The sequence below is a fragment of the Lineus longissimus genome, chromosome 14 (genome assembly GCF_910592395.1).
Source record: "Lineus longissimus chromosome 14, tnLinLong1.2, whole genome shotgun sequence".
In the NCBI taxonomy this organism is placed as follows: Eukaryota; Metazoa; Nemertea; class Pilidiophora; order Heteronemertea; family Lineidae; genus Lineus; species Lineus longissimus.
The window spans coordinates 1224529-1240451 of record NC_088321.1 but is presented as its reverse complement, the minus strand read 5'-3'; the positions used below and the strand labels follow the sequence as shown (position 1 = coordinate 1240451).

Sequence of the window (15923 nt, the reverse complement as noted above, 5' to 3'; positions counted from 1 at the left end):
TCCCTCTTCCAGCTGGAATATCCATAGTGACTCGGGGGTCTTCAGGTTTGGAAGTACATCAAAATATCATGAACAACTTGGGATTTTGAGCTGAAATTTTCAGGATATATTTGTCTTACTGTCAGAAAGTTGTAAACAAAATTTTGTTGAGATTCAATCAATTTGAAATTACTTGTAATTTTCCCTCTGCCAGCTGGAATATCCATAGTGACGCAAGGGTCTTCAGGTTTGGAAATACATCAAAATATCATGAACAACTTGGGATTTTGAGCTGAAATTTGCAGGATATATTTGTGTTACTGTCAGGAAGTGGGGAAAAAAATTTTGTTGAGATTCAATCAATTTGAAATTACTTGTAATTTTCCCTCTTCCAGCTGGAATATCCATAGTGACTCTGGGGTCTTCAGGTTTGGAAGTACATCAAAATATCATGAACAACTTGGGATTTTGAGCTGAAATTTGCAGGATATATTTGTGTTACTGTTAGGAAATTGTACAAAAATTTTTGTTGAGATTCAATCAATTTGAAATTACTTGTAATTTTCCCTCTTCCAGCTGGAATATCCATAGTGACTCTAGGGTCTTCAGGTTTGGAAATACATCAAAATATCATGAACAACTTGGGATTTTGAGCTGAAATTTGCAGGATATATTTGTGTTACTGTCAGGAAATTGTACAAAAATTTTTGTTGAGATTCAATCAATTTGAAATTACTTGTAATTTTCCCTCTTCCAGCTGGAATATCCATAGTGACTCTAGGGTCTTCAGGTTTGGAAATACATCAAAATATCATGAACAACTTGGGATTTTGAGCTGAAATTTGCAGGATATATTTGTGTTACTGTCAGGAAGTTGTAAACAAAATTTTGTTGAGATTCAATCAATTTGAAATTACTTGTAATTTTCCCTCTGCCAGCTGGAATATCCATAGTGGTTTCAGGGTCATTTTTTAAATACATGTACTTCAAAATATTATTTCAAATTGATTGAATCTCAACAACATTTTGTTAAAAACTTCCTGTCAGTGACAAAAATATATCTTGCAAATTTCAGCTCAGAATTTCAAGTTGTTCATAATATTAGCGGACACCTCTCTATTAAGGACACCCTCTCTATTAAGGACATTAGTTTTGGTCCCAAATTGGGTGCTTCCATTCAATTTGACCTCTCTAATCAGGACACCTCTCTAGTATTAAGGACAGCACTTGTCAGTCCCAAGGGTGTCCTTAATAGAGAGGTTCTACCGTACTTATAACGGTTTCGTTGACAAATACCTAGCGAAAATAGTACTGTAAGTAACTTCAATAAAAGCCATTGAAAAATATTCCATGATTTTTCTAGTTCTGCATCATAATGTACAGAAAATAAACTGTAACTTGACCATTGTGAAGTGTTCACTGTCAAGTAAAAATTAAAAGTTGACTCAAGCATAACCTCTTGATCCAAAAGTGCAGAAAAAAGTATTCTTTGGACGCATTGGGGTTGAAAAGGAAATTTGTGGGTATCACAATCGTTTGGGCTCCTGGCTTCACATGGTGCGATTTGGGTTCACGCTGCTGACTCTCCAAGGGCGATTGTAAAAGGAACAAAGTTGTAGCGTCAAATTTAGGACTTGGTCGTTTGGAGGCCATTAAGGTTTTGTACCGTCTTCAGGCCGATGATATTATATTATGCATGATTTGGAGCTAATAGGAACCAGGTTGTGTGTGTCAGACACGTACGGCCATCCTCGTTGCCAGGACATTATTGAGAACTGCAATGATTTTTCAGCTGTGGTATAGCTTACAATTTCATCTGATATCAATGATGTACATGGTGATGGAGGGTGTAATCTGCGGCCGTGATGGAATCCGATGTTTATGTCCCAGCAACGAAAACTATAGCCTGACGTATCCGACACACGTCACCTGTCGATTTAGTGTCCTCTTCAGCTGATGGCAGCGTGCCTGGATGAGAGCTTAGCAACATTACGGAGACCACAGTGTATCATTATAACCGTTTCACCGCCACTGGCGATTAGGCTCAAGATAGAAAATGTCTGAAAATCTAAATATTATTGAAACCATGTCACGTGTCGGTATTCATTTCAAAGCACTCAGTGGAAGCTTTCCAATGAATACCTTTGTGATAGGTTTTAGGTACTCTTCGAGGTTTTGTTTACATTTTAAATTTTGTCAAATGCGTCTTGGGAGAAAAATGACCAACCAATGCGTCCTAATCATTCCGTATTATTTGGCATACTTTACCACGAGGAAACCTGGGTATTCGTCCGGCTACAAATAGAGATAAAATGCTAGCGGTGTTCTGAAGAAGTTTGTTGGCATGATATCGAAACGTTCTAGATATATCTTCTCCTTTACACCTTGTCGGGTGTGTTGGGCCTACGAGAGATCCCCTAGTTACTATCATATACAGGGAGTACAGAAATATCGTGACGGTTTTAAATCGCCTTGTTAAAAATAGGCCCTTACTAGTTCCCTTTATTTTTAGATTTTAAGGTCTAAATGCTATTTTAAAAGTTTCCTCAATTTAAAATTCGCTGGAAGAGAAAGCACGAGGTGCGTTCCTCGGTCAAAATAGTCAAAAGAGAGACCGAGTTTGCACCCATTTATTAAAATATCCTTGTTTTTTTGCAAACGGAGGATCATCAAAACCTTCGTCAATAATGCATCGGCATACCTACAGGCGGCGCTGATTTTCACTTGAGCAAACGTCAAATGACGTCACGGCATGAGCCAGACACAGCTGGCGAAATGGTGAATGTTGCGCAAACCCTCTAATAATGCAGTTCAATCTTGAACACGGAACATCCATGTGTATACACAGAACGACTAAAAAGACTGGTTTTTATTTTCTTTTGTTAACATTTATGAACATCAGTTTCATTCCACACTCGGGACGGTACAACATTAAAAACGTACACCAACAATGAACAAGGGAAATTGAAAAAAAAAACACCAAAAATTTCACAATCAAATGATTTGTACATAGAAAAGAAATTTCACCAAATTTGATAAGAACAGAAATATTCCGTAGATTAGGAAGACTGTCGTAAAAAACGAATGCGAAAATTTCGCATTACGTAGACAAATTCACAGTTTTCCTTTTGAGAATTTCGTACAAGTACGTTAAAATCGTACTTTTTCATTGTGTTTGTAAAACTTCGTATTGAGGAAAGATCGTATTTTTCCCATGCGATTATGAAAACTCAGTACTTCAGAAAAACCAAGTTTAGTGGAACCTAATAGAGAGGTTCTACTGTATTTTTTTCCAACGAAAAGGGGAAAAGTTCGTCATTCACAACATGATTTACATGTACATGTAGTATGTTACATGGCTATGAGAAAAAATACTGAACATTTCCTTAACCAATGACGTTCAGGAAATATGCTTTGTTGTTTTTTTCAATTTCTGATGTTCATGAAAAAGTTGGATGACGCGGACGTTTGTTTACAATTTGACAAGTCATGCAACATGGTTCTCTCTAAATGGGCCGAAGAAGATGTCGAATAGGACAACACTGTTCGCTTTCGGGTTTATTTCATATCATCCTAGCAATCCTATAGACTTTTCATGGACACTTTTAATGGGCGGGAATAAGAAAATAAAAAAATAAACCATGTACACCAGGATAATTATCTGATTCATTGAGTATAACGGCTTTTAAACTACGCTCGGCCCCTGTGGGTATTTGGTAATTCCAAATTACCCACAAGTGCAGTTGGCAGGAAGTGGAAGTAACATCAAAGGATGCCAATGCTTTGATTACGAAATAATCACTGGGGCCGAGATTAGACTTTCCTGGACGGGTGAGTACTCTATCAGAATCATGAGGTTAAGTTCACTGATGTTGTTGACAAGAGAGTTCCAAACTCCGAATTTGAGCACTCCAGTCGAAGTTGAATACGGCCAGGTAAAATGTTAGTGGGCAGTATTATACAATGCAACACTTTATACACACACATCCCAGCTGAAAAAAATGGCGCGAAAACGAGGAGAGGGGAACAGTAACATTGATCACGCCACCTATGGAGCATTCTAAGAAGCAGTGTATTCTTACCGCTGCGTGGGTCTTTCAGGAGAGAGGGGAGAATGAATTAGAACAAGACGAGGGACACAGTAACTAGGGCGGGGATGCATTGACATTAGCGAGTTTCCGCATCGCTTACGATTACGATTACGATTTGTGTTTGACGTCATCGATTTTTGGGGCTACGTCATCCCCGGCGAAATCGTCGATGGTACTTTCGTCTCGTTCTTACGAGGATTCCGGCTGATCTTCGTAAGTCGAAAAACGATTACATGGATTAGCGAAAAGCCTATTTTCCACGCTACATATCACATTCAAGGTGAAATATTCATTTAAGAATACTTTAGAACATATCTGTCAAACATAGGAACTGCATTTAATGTGATCAACGGCGATTTTGATCATGTTTTAGCGCCGAGAAAAGTGCACCCAGAGCATGAGAGCAGAGTATAGGGCCTACACTACAGTACACCAAGTCGTTGGTGTGAATGCGGAAACAAAATTTCTGGTTCATGCCGGTTTTGAGAGTATTACGATTACGGCTTTGAAATCGTAATCATAATCGTAATCGTAAGCAATGCGGGAACTCCCTATTAACAGATGGTTTCCGAAGATGAGTTCGGCCATTTTGAAAAGCGCTTTTCACAGGCAACGTCAGTTTACCATGGGAAAAAAGTAACGGAAGACGAACATATCCGAGCTATTTACTTGAAGTTGTCCATGTCTTCCAAAGTTCATGATATTTTGAATGATTTTGCTGATCATTCGATTTAAAAAATGACTTTTATGTCATGGTGAATTACGTTGCCTGTGAAAGGGGCTTTTCAAAATGGCCGGCTATTGTTTTCGCAAACCGTCTATTCACATGGTACAAATTAAAGATGGTGTGTTTTGACAGAAAGAGTGCTACTGCGTCTAAACTGCGGCAGACCAACGCAATCCTAGGCCAGAAATACAAATTGTAAAAGTGGTCACAGATCCGAACTTCCTAGCAGACCCCAAAAATTACGTCATGTCAACGACTCGGAAAAATATGCTGCTAATGGAGATCATCGTGTGAAGTTGAAATATGTGGCGGTAATTTCTACCTTTTGTCATGTTTGTACAGAAATAAAGAGTTGTTGAATTCCTGTTAAATCTGTAGTGTGTTCCCTCATTGCCGGTTATATTACAAGCAAAAAGAACCCCCTCTTGGGGAAACAGAGTCCGCCACCTTTCACGGGAAAGTTATTTATCAGGCAAAGCTAATAATATAGAATCGGAACACACGTTGTTCCGAACGAGTTCACATTTTCTACTTACCGCTCGCAGGTTAAAGGTCACGTGAAACTTATCCAGGAAGCCTTCAGCGAATTCTGGGTACATGTCGAGCACTTCCGTCAGGTCTTCAATCTCTATTTTATGCAAGTCACTGTACGAAAGTGCACGGACACAATAATTGGATTTTCCAGGGATCCCGCCCTCGTAAATATCTTTTATATTTTCGCCGAAGATGTCGTCCTTTCCTGGAAGAATTTCAAAAGACAAATGAAAATAGACGGAAGAAATACCTGTACAACACCCTACGATTATGACCTACAAGATATCTCGATTTAGGAACTCGCGCCGACTGATGTTACTTCAAGCAAATCTTACAGAATAACCATAGCTTTAGCGCTCGCGGCCTGGCCACGGGGAACGGGTATCACTTGACTTCAGACCCACCCTGTTTTGAGACGAAACGTTGCTTCCGATCAAAAGCTGGGAAATGAGTGAAAGCCCCATGAATATTTGGCAAAAGTGCTCGATGCATTGTACGCGCCGGTCACCGATCCAAAGGTTGCTCAACGTTGCTTAACGTCCACTCTGGTACCAACGCGCCAACCACTGGGCCATAAAGGAATTCCCTCATGGCCGGCGGGTTAAGCCGTGCCATATACCTGGGGGTACTGTACAAATATGCGATATGATTATGTAAATGATCTTACCTAATATGGCCATGACGATATCCTCCTTGAGTATTTCGATAGAACCCCTCGCGATGAAGTAGATGGCGTCCAACACATCCCCTGGGTGTACTAAAGTGTCGCCAGGCGGCGCGTGTGTTGACTTGAACTTCAGTGAAAGGATTCTCAGGCACCCTGCAGCATTAACGTATTCACTTAGTTCTCATTCCGCATGTGATCTTGCTGATCAATTTATACAGTCATTTAGAATATCCAATTTGCGTTGACGCTTAAAGGCATACACCATTCGTGTTCAATGCATTTTCTAGTGGCTCAGATAATCAACATATACAGTGTCATAACCAATTTTAACACAAACAATTCCGCTGAAACTTGGTAGCTATCGTACTTATATATCAGTCGACACAACAGCGTTGTTGGATTTATTTACACAATTGTAAACATGAGTTGACGCTTAAAGGCATACACCATTCGTGTTCAATGTATTTTCTAGTTGCTCAGATAATCAAAATATGCAGTGTCATAACCAGTTATAACGCAAACAATTCCGCAGAAACTTGGTAGCTATCGTGCTTATATATCAGTCTAGACAACAGCGATGTTGGATTTATTTACACAATTGTAAACATGAGTACATGTGTATACATTTATTGATTCAAAGTTTCAATGTAAGATGGCGACACTGTCTATCTTCTCTCGACAGCAACGCAATTCTACATGACTGTATGTCTTTGCGCTCTAAGCATACATACTGTCCTTTCATGTGGAATTGTGATGGTGCAATTATAGTTCTTTAGGTCAAGATGCAAAATGACACAACAACATTCGTACATTGACAAGCATTTAGCGGAACAGTGCATTGCTTAGAAACAAACAAAATCAATCTGGCAGAAATGCATTCAATTCAAAATGAACAAAGCAGATGATTTTATCGTAGTGATCAGTTTCCGTCGCTTGGGTGTCGCCCTAGCGACGTGATCTTAAACTATTCGGGGAGGCTGTGATGTGCGTGAATGATTAGGTCAGACGTTGGGGACAAAAAAGTTACAAATGGTTTTCCTTTTTGCCAATTCATAAAGAAGAGTTTTTTCACTCAAGAAAAAAAAGTTTTAAAATGGAAAGTCCACCAAAACCTGGTGAGATGTAGAGGAACCAGAAATGGAAGAGTGAAACCAGGACTAATTTCCCCATAATGCACAAGGGGGCGCAGCCAGGTTTAGTTCAATGGTTTAACGCTAGATGGCGCTCGCACTCACCTGGACTTGCACCTTTGAAAGCACAACAATTGTTTAATAAGTTCCGATTCAAATGTAGACAAATGTCTGCTTGAAGACAATCTGGGAAGTTCTTTAAAACCTACAAAAGAATAAAAAGCATGCTGAACTATAACTTAACACTAGCGACAGTGGCAGCCCTGGTGGCGGGTGAGGGAATTAGGAAGACAGTGGCGCCCCTGTGGGAAGATTGAGAGGCAAGGCTCAGCTGGTGTCGAAATAATGCATGTGTGTATGTAGATAAATATGGAAGATAAAACTTTGCTGAGAAAATAAGTTAAGAAGCTGAGACGATGAACATTCACCAAACTCTGTAAATAAAACAACTATGTCGACTACATTTATCATTGTTTAAGAAATAATAACGATTTGCTACGACCTGACGTTTATTTCTTATCGACGGAAGCAGTTTGATTGGGTCAATAAGTCCGGCTGAGGCGCATCATAGATTGGTTCAAAATCTACTCGCTAGATGGCTACAGAAAACAAACACTTATTGCGTCGCGACACCTAGTGTGGAGATTTGTAACCAACCCATGAAACGAACCAAATTGTAGAAGGTCAACACAGAAGAAAACAAAGCGAGTTTTGATCGAAACAATTCAAATACCACACTGTTCAACAAAACACAAATTGTGTCAGAGATTTAAAATAATGTTTTCTTTTGAGAGTGTATTGATGTATGCAAATGAAACATTCGGAACGAGGCAAGGTATGCAAATGAAATGACGTCATCATACCTGGAGACACGCCCTTTACAGTAAAAAAGCTACTCGTTAGTATACTTTTGTATAGATGAACACATATTTCTGTCTGTACATTTTCCGGGATATCCTTCCTAACCTAAAAATAGATCAGTAGTGGTGACATCTCTTGGACAGGTATGAAACTATTGGTTACTGTTTCTCACGCTCGGTGGCGTGGCGTGTAACCAATTACCACCAATTATATCACATGCTGACGGGATTTCAATCTTGGCTGAAAATCACACACTGTTAGTCCTGGAAGATTATCGAAAGATTAGTAATAACTAAATAAACAATGACAACTACTGTTACAACGGACAAAAGCGGAAAACCTCGTAAAAGTCATAACCTTTACGAATTTTTCCGTGTTTATACATAGCGTTCCGAAAGCGGCTTCCCGCTGTCGTGGAACCAGTCCCAAACACTCCCGAGCTCTAACTACTCAGCTAGGTATGGCACATAGAAAGATGTCATCTTCATATATTCCGTCTCTACATGTTTTCAAGACCATTCGGGGTGAGGTTTATATCAATCCCGCCTGGCCTACGAACAACAATCATCAATATGATTGTTGCTCTCACGCCAACGCGGTCCTGTAGAGTTCAACACGAAACATCGAATATATGAAGAATCTTAACAATGAATTGTGCACTCTAAACATGTGTTAGAACGCCATTGTCTTACTATATAACAGTCTATGCAATACGTTCAGCTTGATTTGTTTAACATACTAAAAGTTAAACGACGTTACACACTAACGCTGATGACTGATAACGCTGATAACGATTGATAACACTAGAATTATATTCTTCAATAAACACTTGTTTATTCAGAAAGCATTGTCGGATTTGGTTCGACGTTCTGTTTTTGCAAATGCTTCAATGAAATATTTGCAATATCATGATGCAAACATTCACGATTTTTAGCAAGAGATTTGAAACGCAGTTTGTTATCTCAATGAGGATGTTTAGTCAATCGATTCACCTATATGCGGCAAAGTTTGTCGTCCGAGAAATTTACAAAAGACGCCATGATGTCACCAGCTGTTGGCGTCATTGAAAAGGCAAAGGGCGACTCACTGCGCCATCTATATGGAATTATTAGAAGTGCACTTCAGCATTCTTCAATGATTTTACACCGACGTCTACCTTGAAAATACGTCATCAAAGCCTAAAATTTAGTCAAAATCTACAGTATAAACGTTACTCGGTTCTAACAGTAAGCAAGAGAAAAAGTCACGAAGGGTTAAAACTATTTTATCATATGCAATGGTGTTTAAATAGTGCTGCCACCTAGTTTGCCAGTCTAGAACTCACCGAAAATTGGTAAACACGAGCGGTTTGTGGACCTCGCTGAAAAGTCGTGTGGCGTCATAAAATAAGGAAAGGACAGACAAAATGAAATGTTAAAATGAATAGGAAAGAGACGACTGCTGGAGAAATAATTATGAGAGCAGGTAAAAATTTAGAAAAGCGTTTATTAGTCAGAGCCTTTTTTCCTAAAATCGGAGGGGGGGCATGTTTTCATCTTTATGTTATATCTAAGATGGTTCTCAATTCCACTCCAAAATGGTCGCCAAAAGGGGGATTATCTAATAGTCGATTTTTCGATCAGTGCCTACCTAAATGTTCTGCGAATCAGGGGGGACTTTTTATATTTTATATTTATGTTTTAGTTGGTTCTCAGTATCACACAGCGGCCTGAATTGGGGAGGCGGGTACAAAAAACGAGTTTTTATTTTTACCTGCCCTGAAGCTGAACCCATCTGAGAGAAAGCAGCGTCACGAGGTCTCCATTTCAACGCAAAAATGAAGGTGGTCTTCTTAAAGGGAAACTATAGGCAGGAATCTGGTGGGTCATATCAAGTTACAGAAAGTACCCAATAGGTGTCGTTGTTATCTCAGAGTACATCATTCGGTACCTTGAATATTCTCACTTCTACACTGTGTATTATCATGACTAGGTCAAACAGACCTAGTACCTTGTTATTGCAAATAAAAGCCACATAAATATCACAAATTGGACCTCTTAACTCCTGCCACTCGTACCCCTTTAAGAGAACTCTGCGCAACTAGTAAACATGTAAATTTCTTACACCCTCTCCAGAAGTCAAGGTCGCGAAATCAAACATATTATTTCAATCTCGAACAGAAGAAGTAAATAAATAATTTGATTAATAACAAAAAGGCAGCAGGCAAGATCTTGGCAGAATTTGAACTGAAACCGCGGCCATTTTGAAGGCAGTTCCTGGTTGAGTCACCAGGGGGCAAAGTATGAAAACTTGAGAGAATTTCAAAACCATGACCGTTGATGTTGTAAACAAACGCTTACTCCGCAATCTTCTTTTCTCATCTTGAATTTGAAAATGGATTATACACAGTCGATAGATTAGAGAAGAAAGGACAAGTCAAAATAAATTGCATGGTCTAAATTGCAAGTTGCATGGTCTAAATTGCATGGTCTAAATTGCAAGTCTAAATTGCATGGTGCGCGTGATCACTTGCAGTTGGCCCGCTGGCCATTTGCAAGAGTTGACGTGGCAATGTATGTGTACATCACACCGATCAAGTGCGTTGAGTCCCAAAGGAGCTGCAGTGCGTAATCTGTGGATCCATCTGATTTTAATGGTATCTCTTGAGTTCGGCACATTGTTGGTTGGCGTTGATGAAGGACAGAATTGATATAAACACGGACATCATCGTGGCTTCGGCTGGTGAACTGTCGGCGAACAGTTTCATCTGTGTTGCCGTTTGAGATATTGTGAAACGGAGCTCGGTTTGACCCACGTGTTGTTGGCCATGTGTTGGCTGCATCTTGTACATGTAATACAATACATGCTTTGACGCCAGTACATTTTTAGTATCGCGACGTGTATCGATACACAGCTACTCAAAGCAGCTTCCTTGGAATCAGCACACACTGGTATCCGTTTCTTCTGATTTTAGATTTACCGATAGGTCAACCAACAGGCGTTGCCATGGTGACGGCGCGTCACAGGCGCTGAGGACAAATTATCGGCAAATCACAGGGAATTAAGAGGCAAATGAGAGAGGTAATTGATAGTCGATGTTCGGTTGTTTATCGACGGCCAGATTAACACTTTCTTGTTGCGCTGTGTAGAAAGACATTTGCTTCTCTCGGGTTGAGTCGAATTGAAAGTCTCCCGCCGATATTGCTACAATCCTTTCTCCAAATGTAGCTTTCGAAGCGCAGTCTTCAAAACCGAACTGATCAGTGGGGCATCTGGTAAATAGCATTCCGCGATAATGAGGTCACTGCAGCTGCTGCCCTCTATTTCCCCATCGCTGAATTACAGACAATGTCGGACAAACATGCGGTTTCGTAATGGATTCAGGCTTTCTAACTAGGGCAGTTAGATTCAATCTGGCACATGTCTGAGTGTTGGAAATACACATAATTGTTATGAATATTTCTCTCTCTGACTCTATGGTATCATTCATGCTAAAAACAATGCAGGGTCAAAGATAATTGACTTTGAAATAAGCTCAAATGCGTAGAAATAAGTGTCGAAGTCCGACTGTCACGTGACTAAAACGTCATCAATATCTTATTCAAATGACCTTGTGAGCTATAAATAGTAACGTCGCGGAATGTTTTTTTTGCTGGAAGAGTGTCGTAAAATAAATATTAAACAGAATTTCTTCTTTCAAAGGAAAATCGAAAAGAAAAGCAACTTACGCTGTTCATATCTATCCCGTTAGTATATGACCACGTATGCTGGTGTGATTCTTGTAGTCGATTAGCTAAGGTTTTCGGTATATGATGGAACTTGATAAACTCTTTGATGCTGGTCTGGCGTTCGTGGTACTCCTCGGTACCTTGGTAGAGACGCAACATGATGGAAGAGACGTTACCGAATATGGCGGCACTCATGAGGGCTGCAAGGGAAGATAGTAGATGTTGCGTCGGTTCTTGAAACTCTCGACAGGGGGCGAGAGTGTCGGTATTGGCCGCCATTTTAAATTTTGCAAATCACTTGGGGAGCATAATGACGAACATCGCAAGGTTATCTGCACTGTGATGAGTGCAGGAGTCACAAAAATCTTGTAAGCGATGTTTTATCTTTACATCAGCAGTGCATAGAGGCAGTATCAATCTGCCTGTACCTGCTGCTATAGCTCCATCAATCATTACGAGCCCCGAACTTTCTCTCAAACTTCAGATTTGCCTGCTCCAACTACACATAGATGCTCCTTGAGGTTGAATGTCCGTGATAATCCAATATTTTGTTATCTTGACGATACTTGAACTAAATAACTTACCCCTAAAAGCATAGCAGTTATGGAAAAGTAAAGCGGAATTTACCAATATTTCTGTGATATTCCGGTATTCCGATATTCTAACAATCTGAACGATACTTACATCCTAGAAGCATAGCAAATATGGAAAAGATTTTCTCAGCGTTCGTATTCGGTGCTATATTTCCAAATCCTATACTCGTTAAACTCGTGAAAGTGAAATACAGCGCCGTAATATATTTAGTCTTTATATCTGGTCCTGATTGCGTGTCGTTCACATAATAGTACATATGCGTCTTATTTGCCAAGTAGTCCAACCAGCCTACTTTACTTGCTAAAAGAGGGCGCTCGATGTACGCGATTGCATAGAAAATACAGGCCAGCCAATGAGCGATGAGCGTGAAGGTTGCCATGAGCAACAGTAAAACAGCAGCTCCGTATTCGGAATATTGGTCGATTCGTCTGGCGACTCGGAGAAGGCGGAGGAGTCTCGCTGTCTTCAAGACCCCTGTCACTGTCATTGTCTGAAAAGGAATTGAAAGTGGTCAGCCATGCTTGTTGAAGGTTGATATACAGGGTGTCACAAAAAGGGTTCTGACTCTTCATGGTGCAGTTATTGTCCGTATATAGGAGCAAAGGCTGATTCCATTAGGTGGTGTCCGGCTGCGGACGGCTTCGTGGCGAAACAACGACAGACCTAAGCTGATATTCGGTCATTTACAGTAACCCACAGTTGTGGTTGAAAACCGCTGACATTTGCTTTAAGACAGTGCGTTTGTAATGGTGATCATATTCAGCTGATCAAAGCATTTTTCCAAGTTCCAGTCGGGGGGAATTGGCATGAGTCTACACAAGACCGCTCCGTCACAGGGCGCGTGTTGTCAAAAGGGCGGAAGCATTGATGTCGACGCCATACAGCCAATAGTCGCTTGTTCTCCTTTAACTGTTTTTGTCAAATATCGGGCTGATCACACCCTATATCTTTCCTCTTAGAACATGTCAGCCCAGTTCCGCTCAAGAGGATGAACACGGCGGAGTCCGGATGGTGCCAGTGCAACACATCTGATCAGACACCCGAGCATGTGCACCAGAACTGCACACTCCGGGACACTGAGAGACTGGCCACATGGCCATACGGTACATCAATGGAGACAAAGCTCTGGTGATCTAGGGAAGAACAAGAGATGACGGCCAGGTTAATATGAGACATAGGCCAGGTTTATTAGTGACATTGTCACCTGGTTCTGTAGCATAGCCGTAGAAATGAAATCGAACGCTAGAAGAAGACACCCCATAGCAATCTCATTGCGAGACAATCGCAATTATGGCGCATTTCCCTCTCAATCAATACATCCAACATGCAACATCACCTCTCAGTCATTTGCTATTCTCGCCCGCCAATATCATCAATGTTGGCGGAGACATCCTAGAATCTTATGTCAACACTGACTGTCCGTGTCTGGAATGCTAAGAAATGCGAAGTCAGTAAGATAGACCTACAGCGGCTTGGGATGTTGTGGATATGCGAGAAAATGTCCGAAAAAAGGAGCAGTGCTCTTCCTTCGGGAGTTTTTAACAACCGTTCTCATCACGGGAGCACTCATTTCCAAACTAAGACAGTTATTTTAGTTGATCAATTCACTCCTAGGGGGCCAAACCGGCTTCCTTCAGTAGTGTCAACTTGGAGGGAATCCGTGAACGAATAACTGCCGATCACTTTCCTGGTTACTGACATCAATATATCAGACCAGGGAGCAACCATTTTTGCGGGAACTTTTGTTTCATGTAAAGTAAGCACCTTATCTCGATAAAATCATTTTCACTCTGCCCTCAAATACTGTGACGAATTAAAGAATGATAATTTGAGATGTGGTTCACAGGAAAAAATGGAGTATTTCGCAACAGAAAAAATAGACAGTTTGTGCTTTAAGAAGAATGTTTTTAGTTTTCAATTAGGCCCCCGTGGATTGTAAATGCCAAATCGATTCCCAGAGCGAGTGAATTATTCATCAGAATTGTTTTCAATGAAGACGTACCGACAGCGAAAGACTTTGACGCCATTTGAATCATCCTATGATGGAAATGGACCGCTCACCAAAATCGCCGCGCAAACGTGGAATTCAAATCGCTGATACCTGCGATTATAATCACTGCCATGTACGAGTGACAAGATGACTTCTCGTCAGCGGGTGAAACTGGTATGCGATGTAAATTGCTCGTTTGCGAGATGCTTTTAAGGGAAATACCCCTGATTTCTAATTTGTGGGTGATGCTTATCATTTTGAAACTTCCCCGTGTGGTACTTCAAGCCATAACAAGAAGAAAAATTAGATAGTAGAAACTGTAAGATGTTCTACAGTGAGAACCCAGTAGAATATATTACACAACACGTGCGTAATGTATTAAACACTATAGTATAGCAGATAGAAGGATGACCACTGAAAGCTGTAAGGTAGCAAGTTTTAGAACAGAAGATATATTTTCGACAGTTGACAATCGAACAATAAAATGGCTTGCTGAAAATAAACATTGCACAGATATAGTAAATGTTGAATATTCCATTTCAAAATCGTGCTTGAATGGCGAAGTAATTGTTATCATGACCTACATTCATGACCTGTATTCATGAACTACTTTCTACGAGCCGATTAAAATGAACATCGTGGACGGCTTCAATAAAGGTGGATTGCTGCGGCAAATTTCGCTACCTATCAAATTTGAAATAAAGCGCGAAATTGCGATGCAAAAAACCTACGACTTCGCTGGTCCATTATTCACTTCTAAGCGCGGTTGGCGTCCGCCGCCAAGCCCTCAACGTCCAATGCCACTACTTCGAAAGACCCGCCCATCGACATATTTTTGTCTGCCGAATGCCGTTGACTCGCCCAGTGGAATCAGCTGCAATCTCTCCTCGCATCCCCCACCTCTCTGAGTCATGGTACACCACCTCTCCGAGGAAATCCAGCTTCAATCTGAAGACCACTCATACACACGGCTCTCGTATGGACCGTACGTCTAACTGACAGTTTGTTCAGTGTGGCGAGGCTTCGCCAGGACACCCAAAGAGATATGTTTAGGTTTTCAAACCGATGTTGCATCTATTGTTCTGGAGTTTGAGCTGCTAGAGTTGCGCATACGGAGAAAATCGAAACAAACATTTCAACCGTAACGCTCAAACGCTGAAGGCTGAGTCGCAACATCGGTTTGAAAGTCTGTAGCAGTGTCCTTTGAAAGACGTCGGTTGTACGAACAGTCCATACGAAGACTTTGTGTTCAGTCGGAGGCTGGATTTGCCCGGGGAGGTGTCTGTAATTGGCCGTGACTCGGAGATGCTCGGACGGACAAGTTGTATTTGATTCCACAGGACGTGACCGGTCGGCCCATCAGCGCCGTCAATCAGCAATCGTCGAATGACGCATCATTCACGCAGTGAACAATAGCGATGAGCAGTGGCTACATGCAAACGCTTCAGGACAAGAGCGTCCATGACTGACAGAGCAAATGATAAAACACAGGACGCCTCGTTTATAGCAAGATGCACGAATGATGCAGATTCGGTGAAACATTCCTAGACTTTTAACCACTTACTGCAGTTTGTGAATTCGAATCACTGGTTTGTTGTTGAAAGAAACCTGCTACCCCACCGTCCTATATATTTCATGAAAAA

General features: G+C 40.9%; 1 protein-coding gene across 5 annotated transcripts in view; it reads right to left on the bottom strand.

The window, feature by feature from the left end:
- The window catches only part of LOC135498636 (potassium voltage-gated channel subfamily H member 7-like), a 158347-nt gene that overhangs the window by 8161 nt on the left and 134263 nt on the right, over nt 1–15923 (bottom strand). For 4 of the 5 annotated variants that reach the window (XM_064789006.1, XM_064789008.1, XM_064789011.1 and 1 more), the window contains 6 exons: nt 12381–12780; nt 11697–11896; nt 7234–7333; nt 5999–6151; nt 5334–5536; nt 4062–4073 (listed from right to left, as the gene is read on the bottom strand). In XM_064789006.1, coding sequence (XP_064645076.1) covers nt 4062–4073; nt 5334–5536; nt 5999–6151; nt 7234–7333; nt 11697–11896; nt 12381–12780 — 1068 coding nt within the window. The remainder of the gene's footprint in view (nt 1–4061; nt 4074–5333; nt 5537–5998; nt 6152–7233; nt 7334–11696; nt 11897–12380; nt 12781–15923) is intronic. The other variant, XM_064789007.1, reaches the window with a different exon arrangement.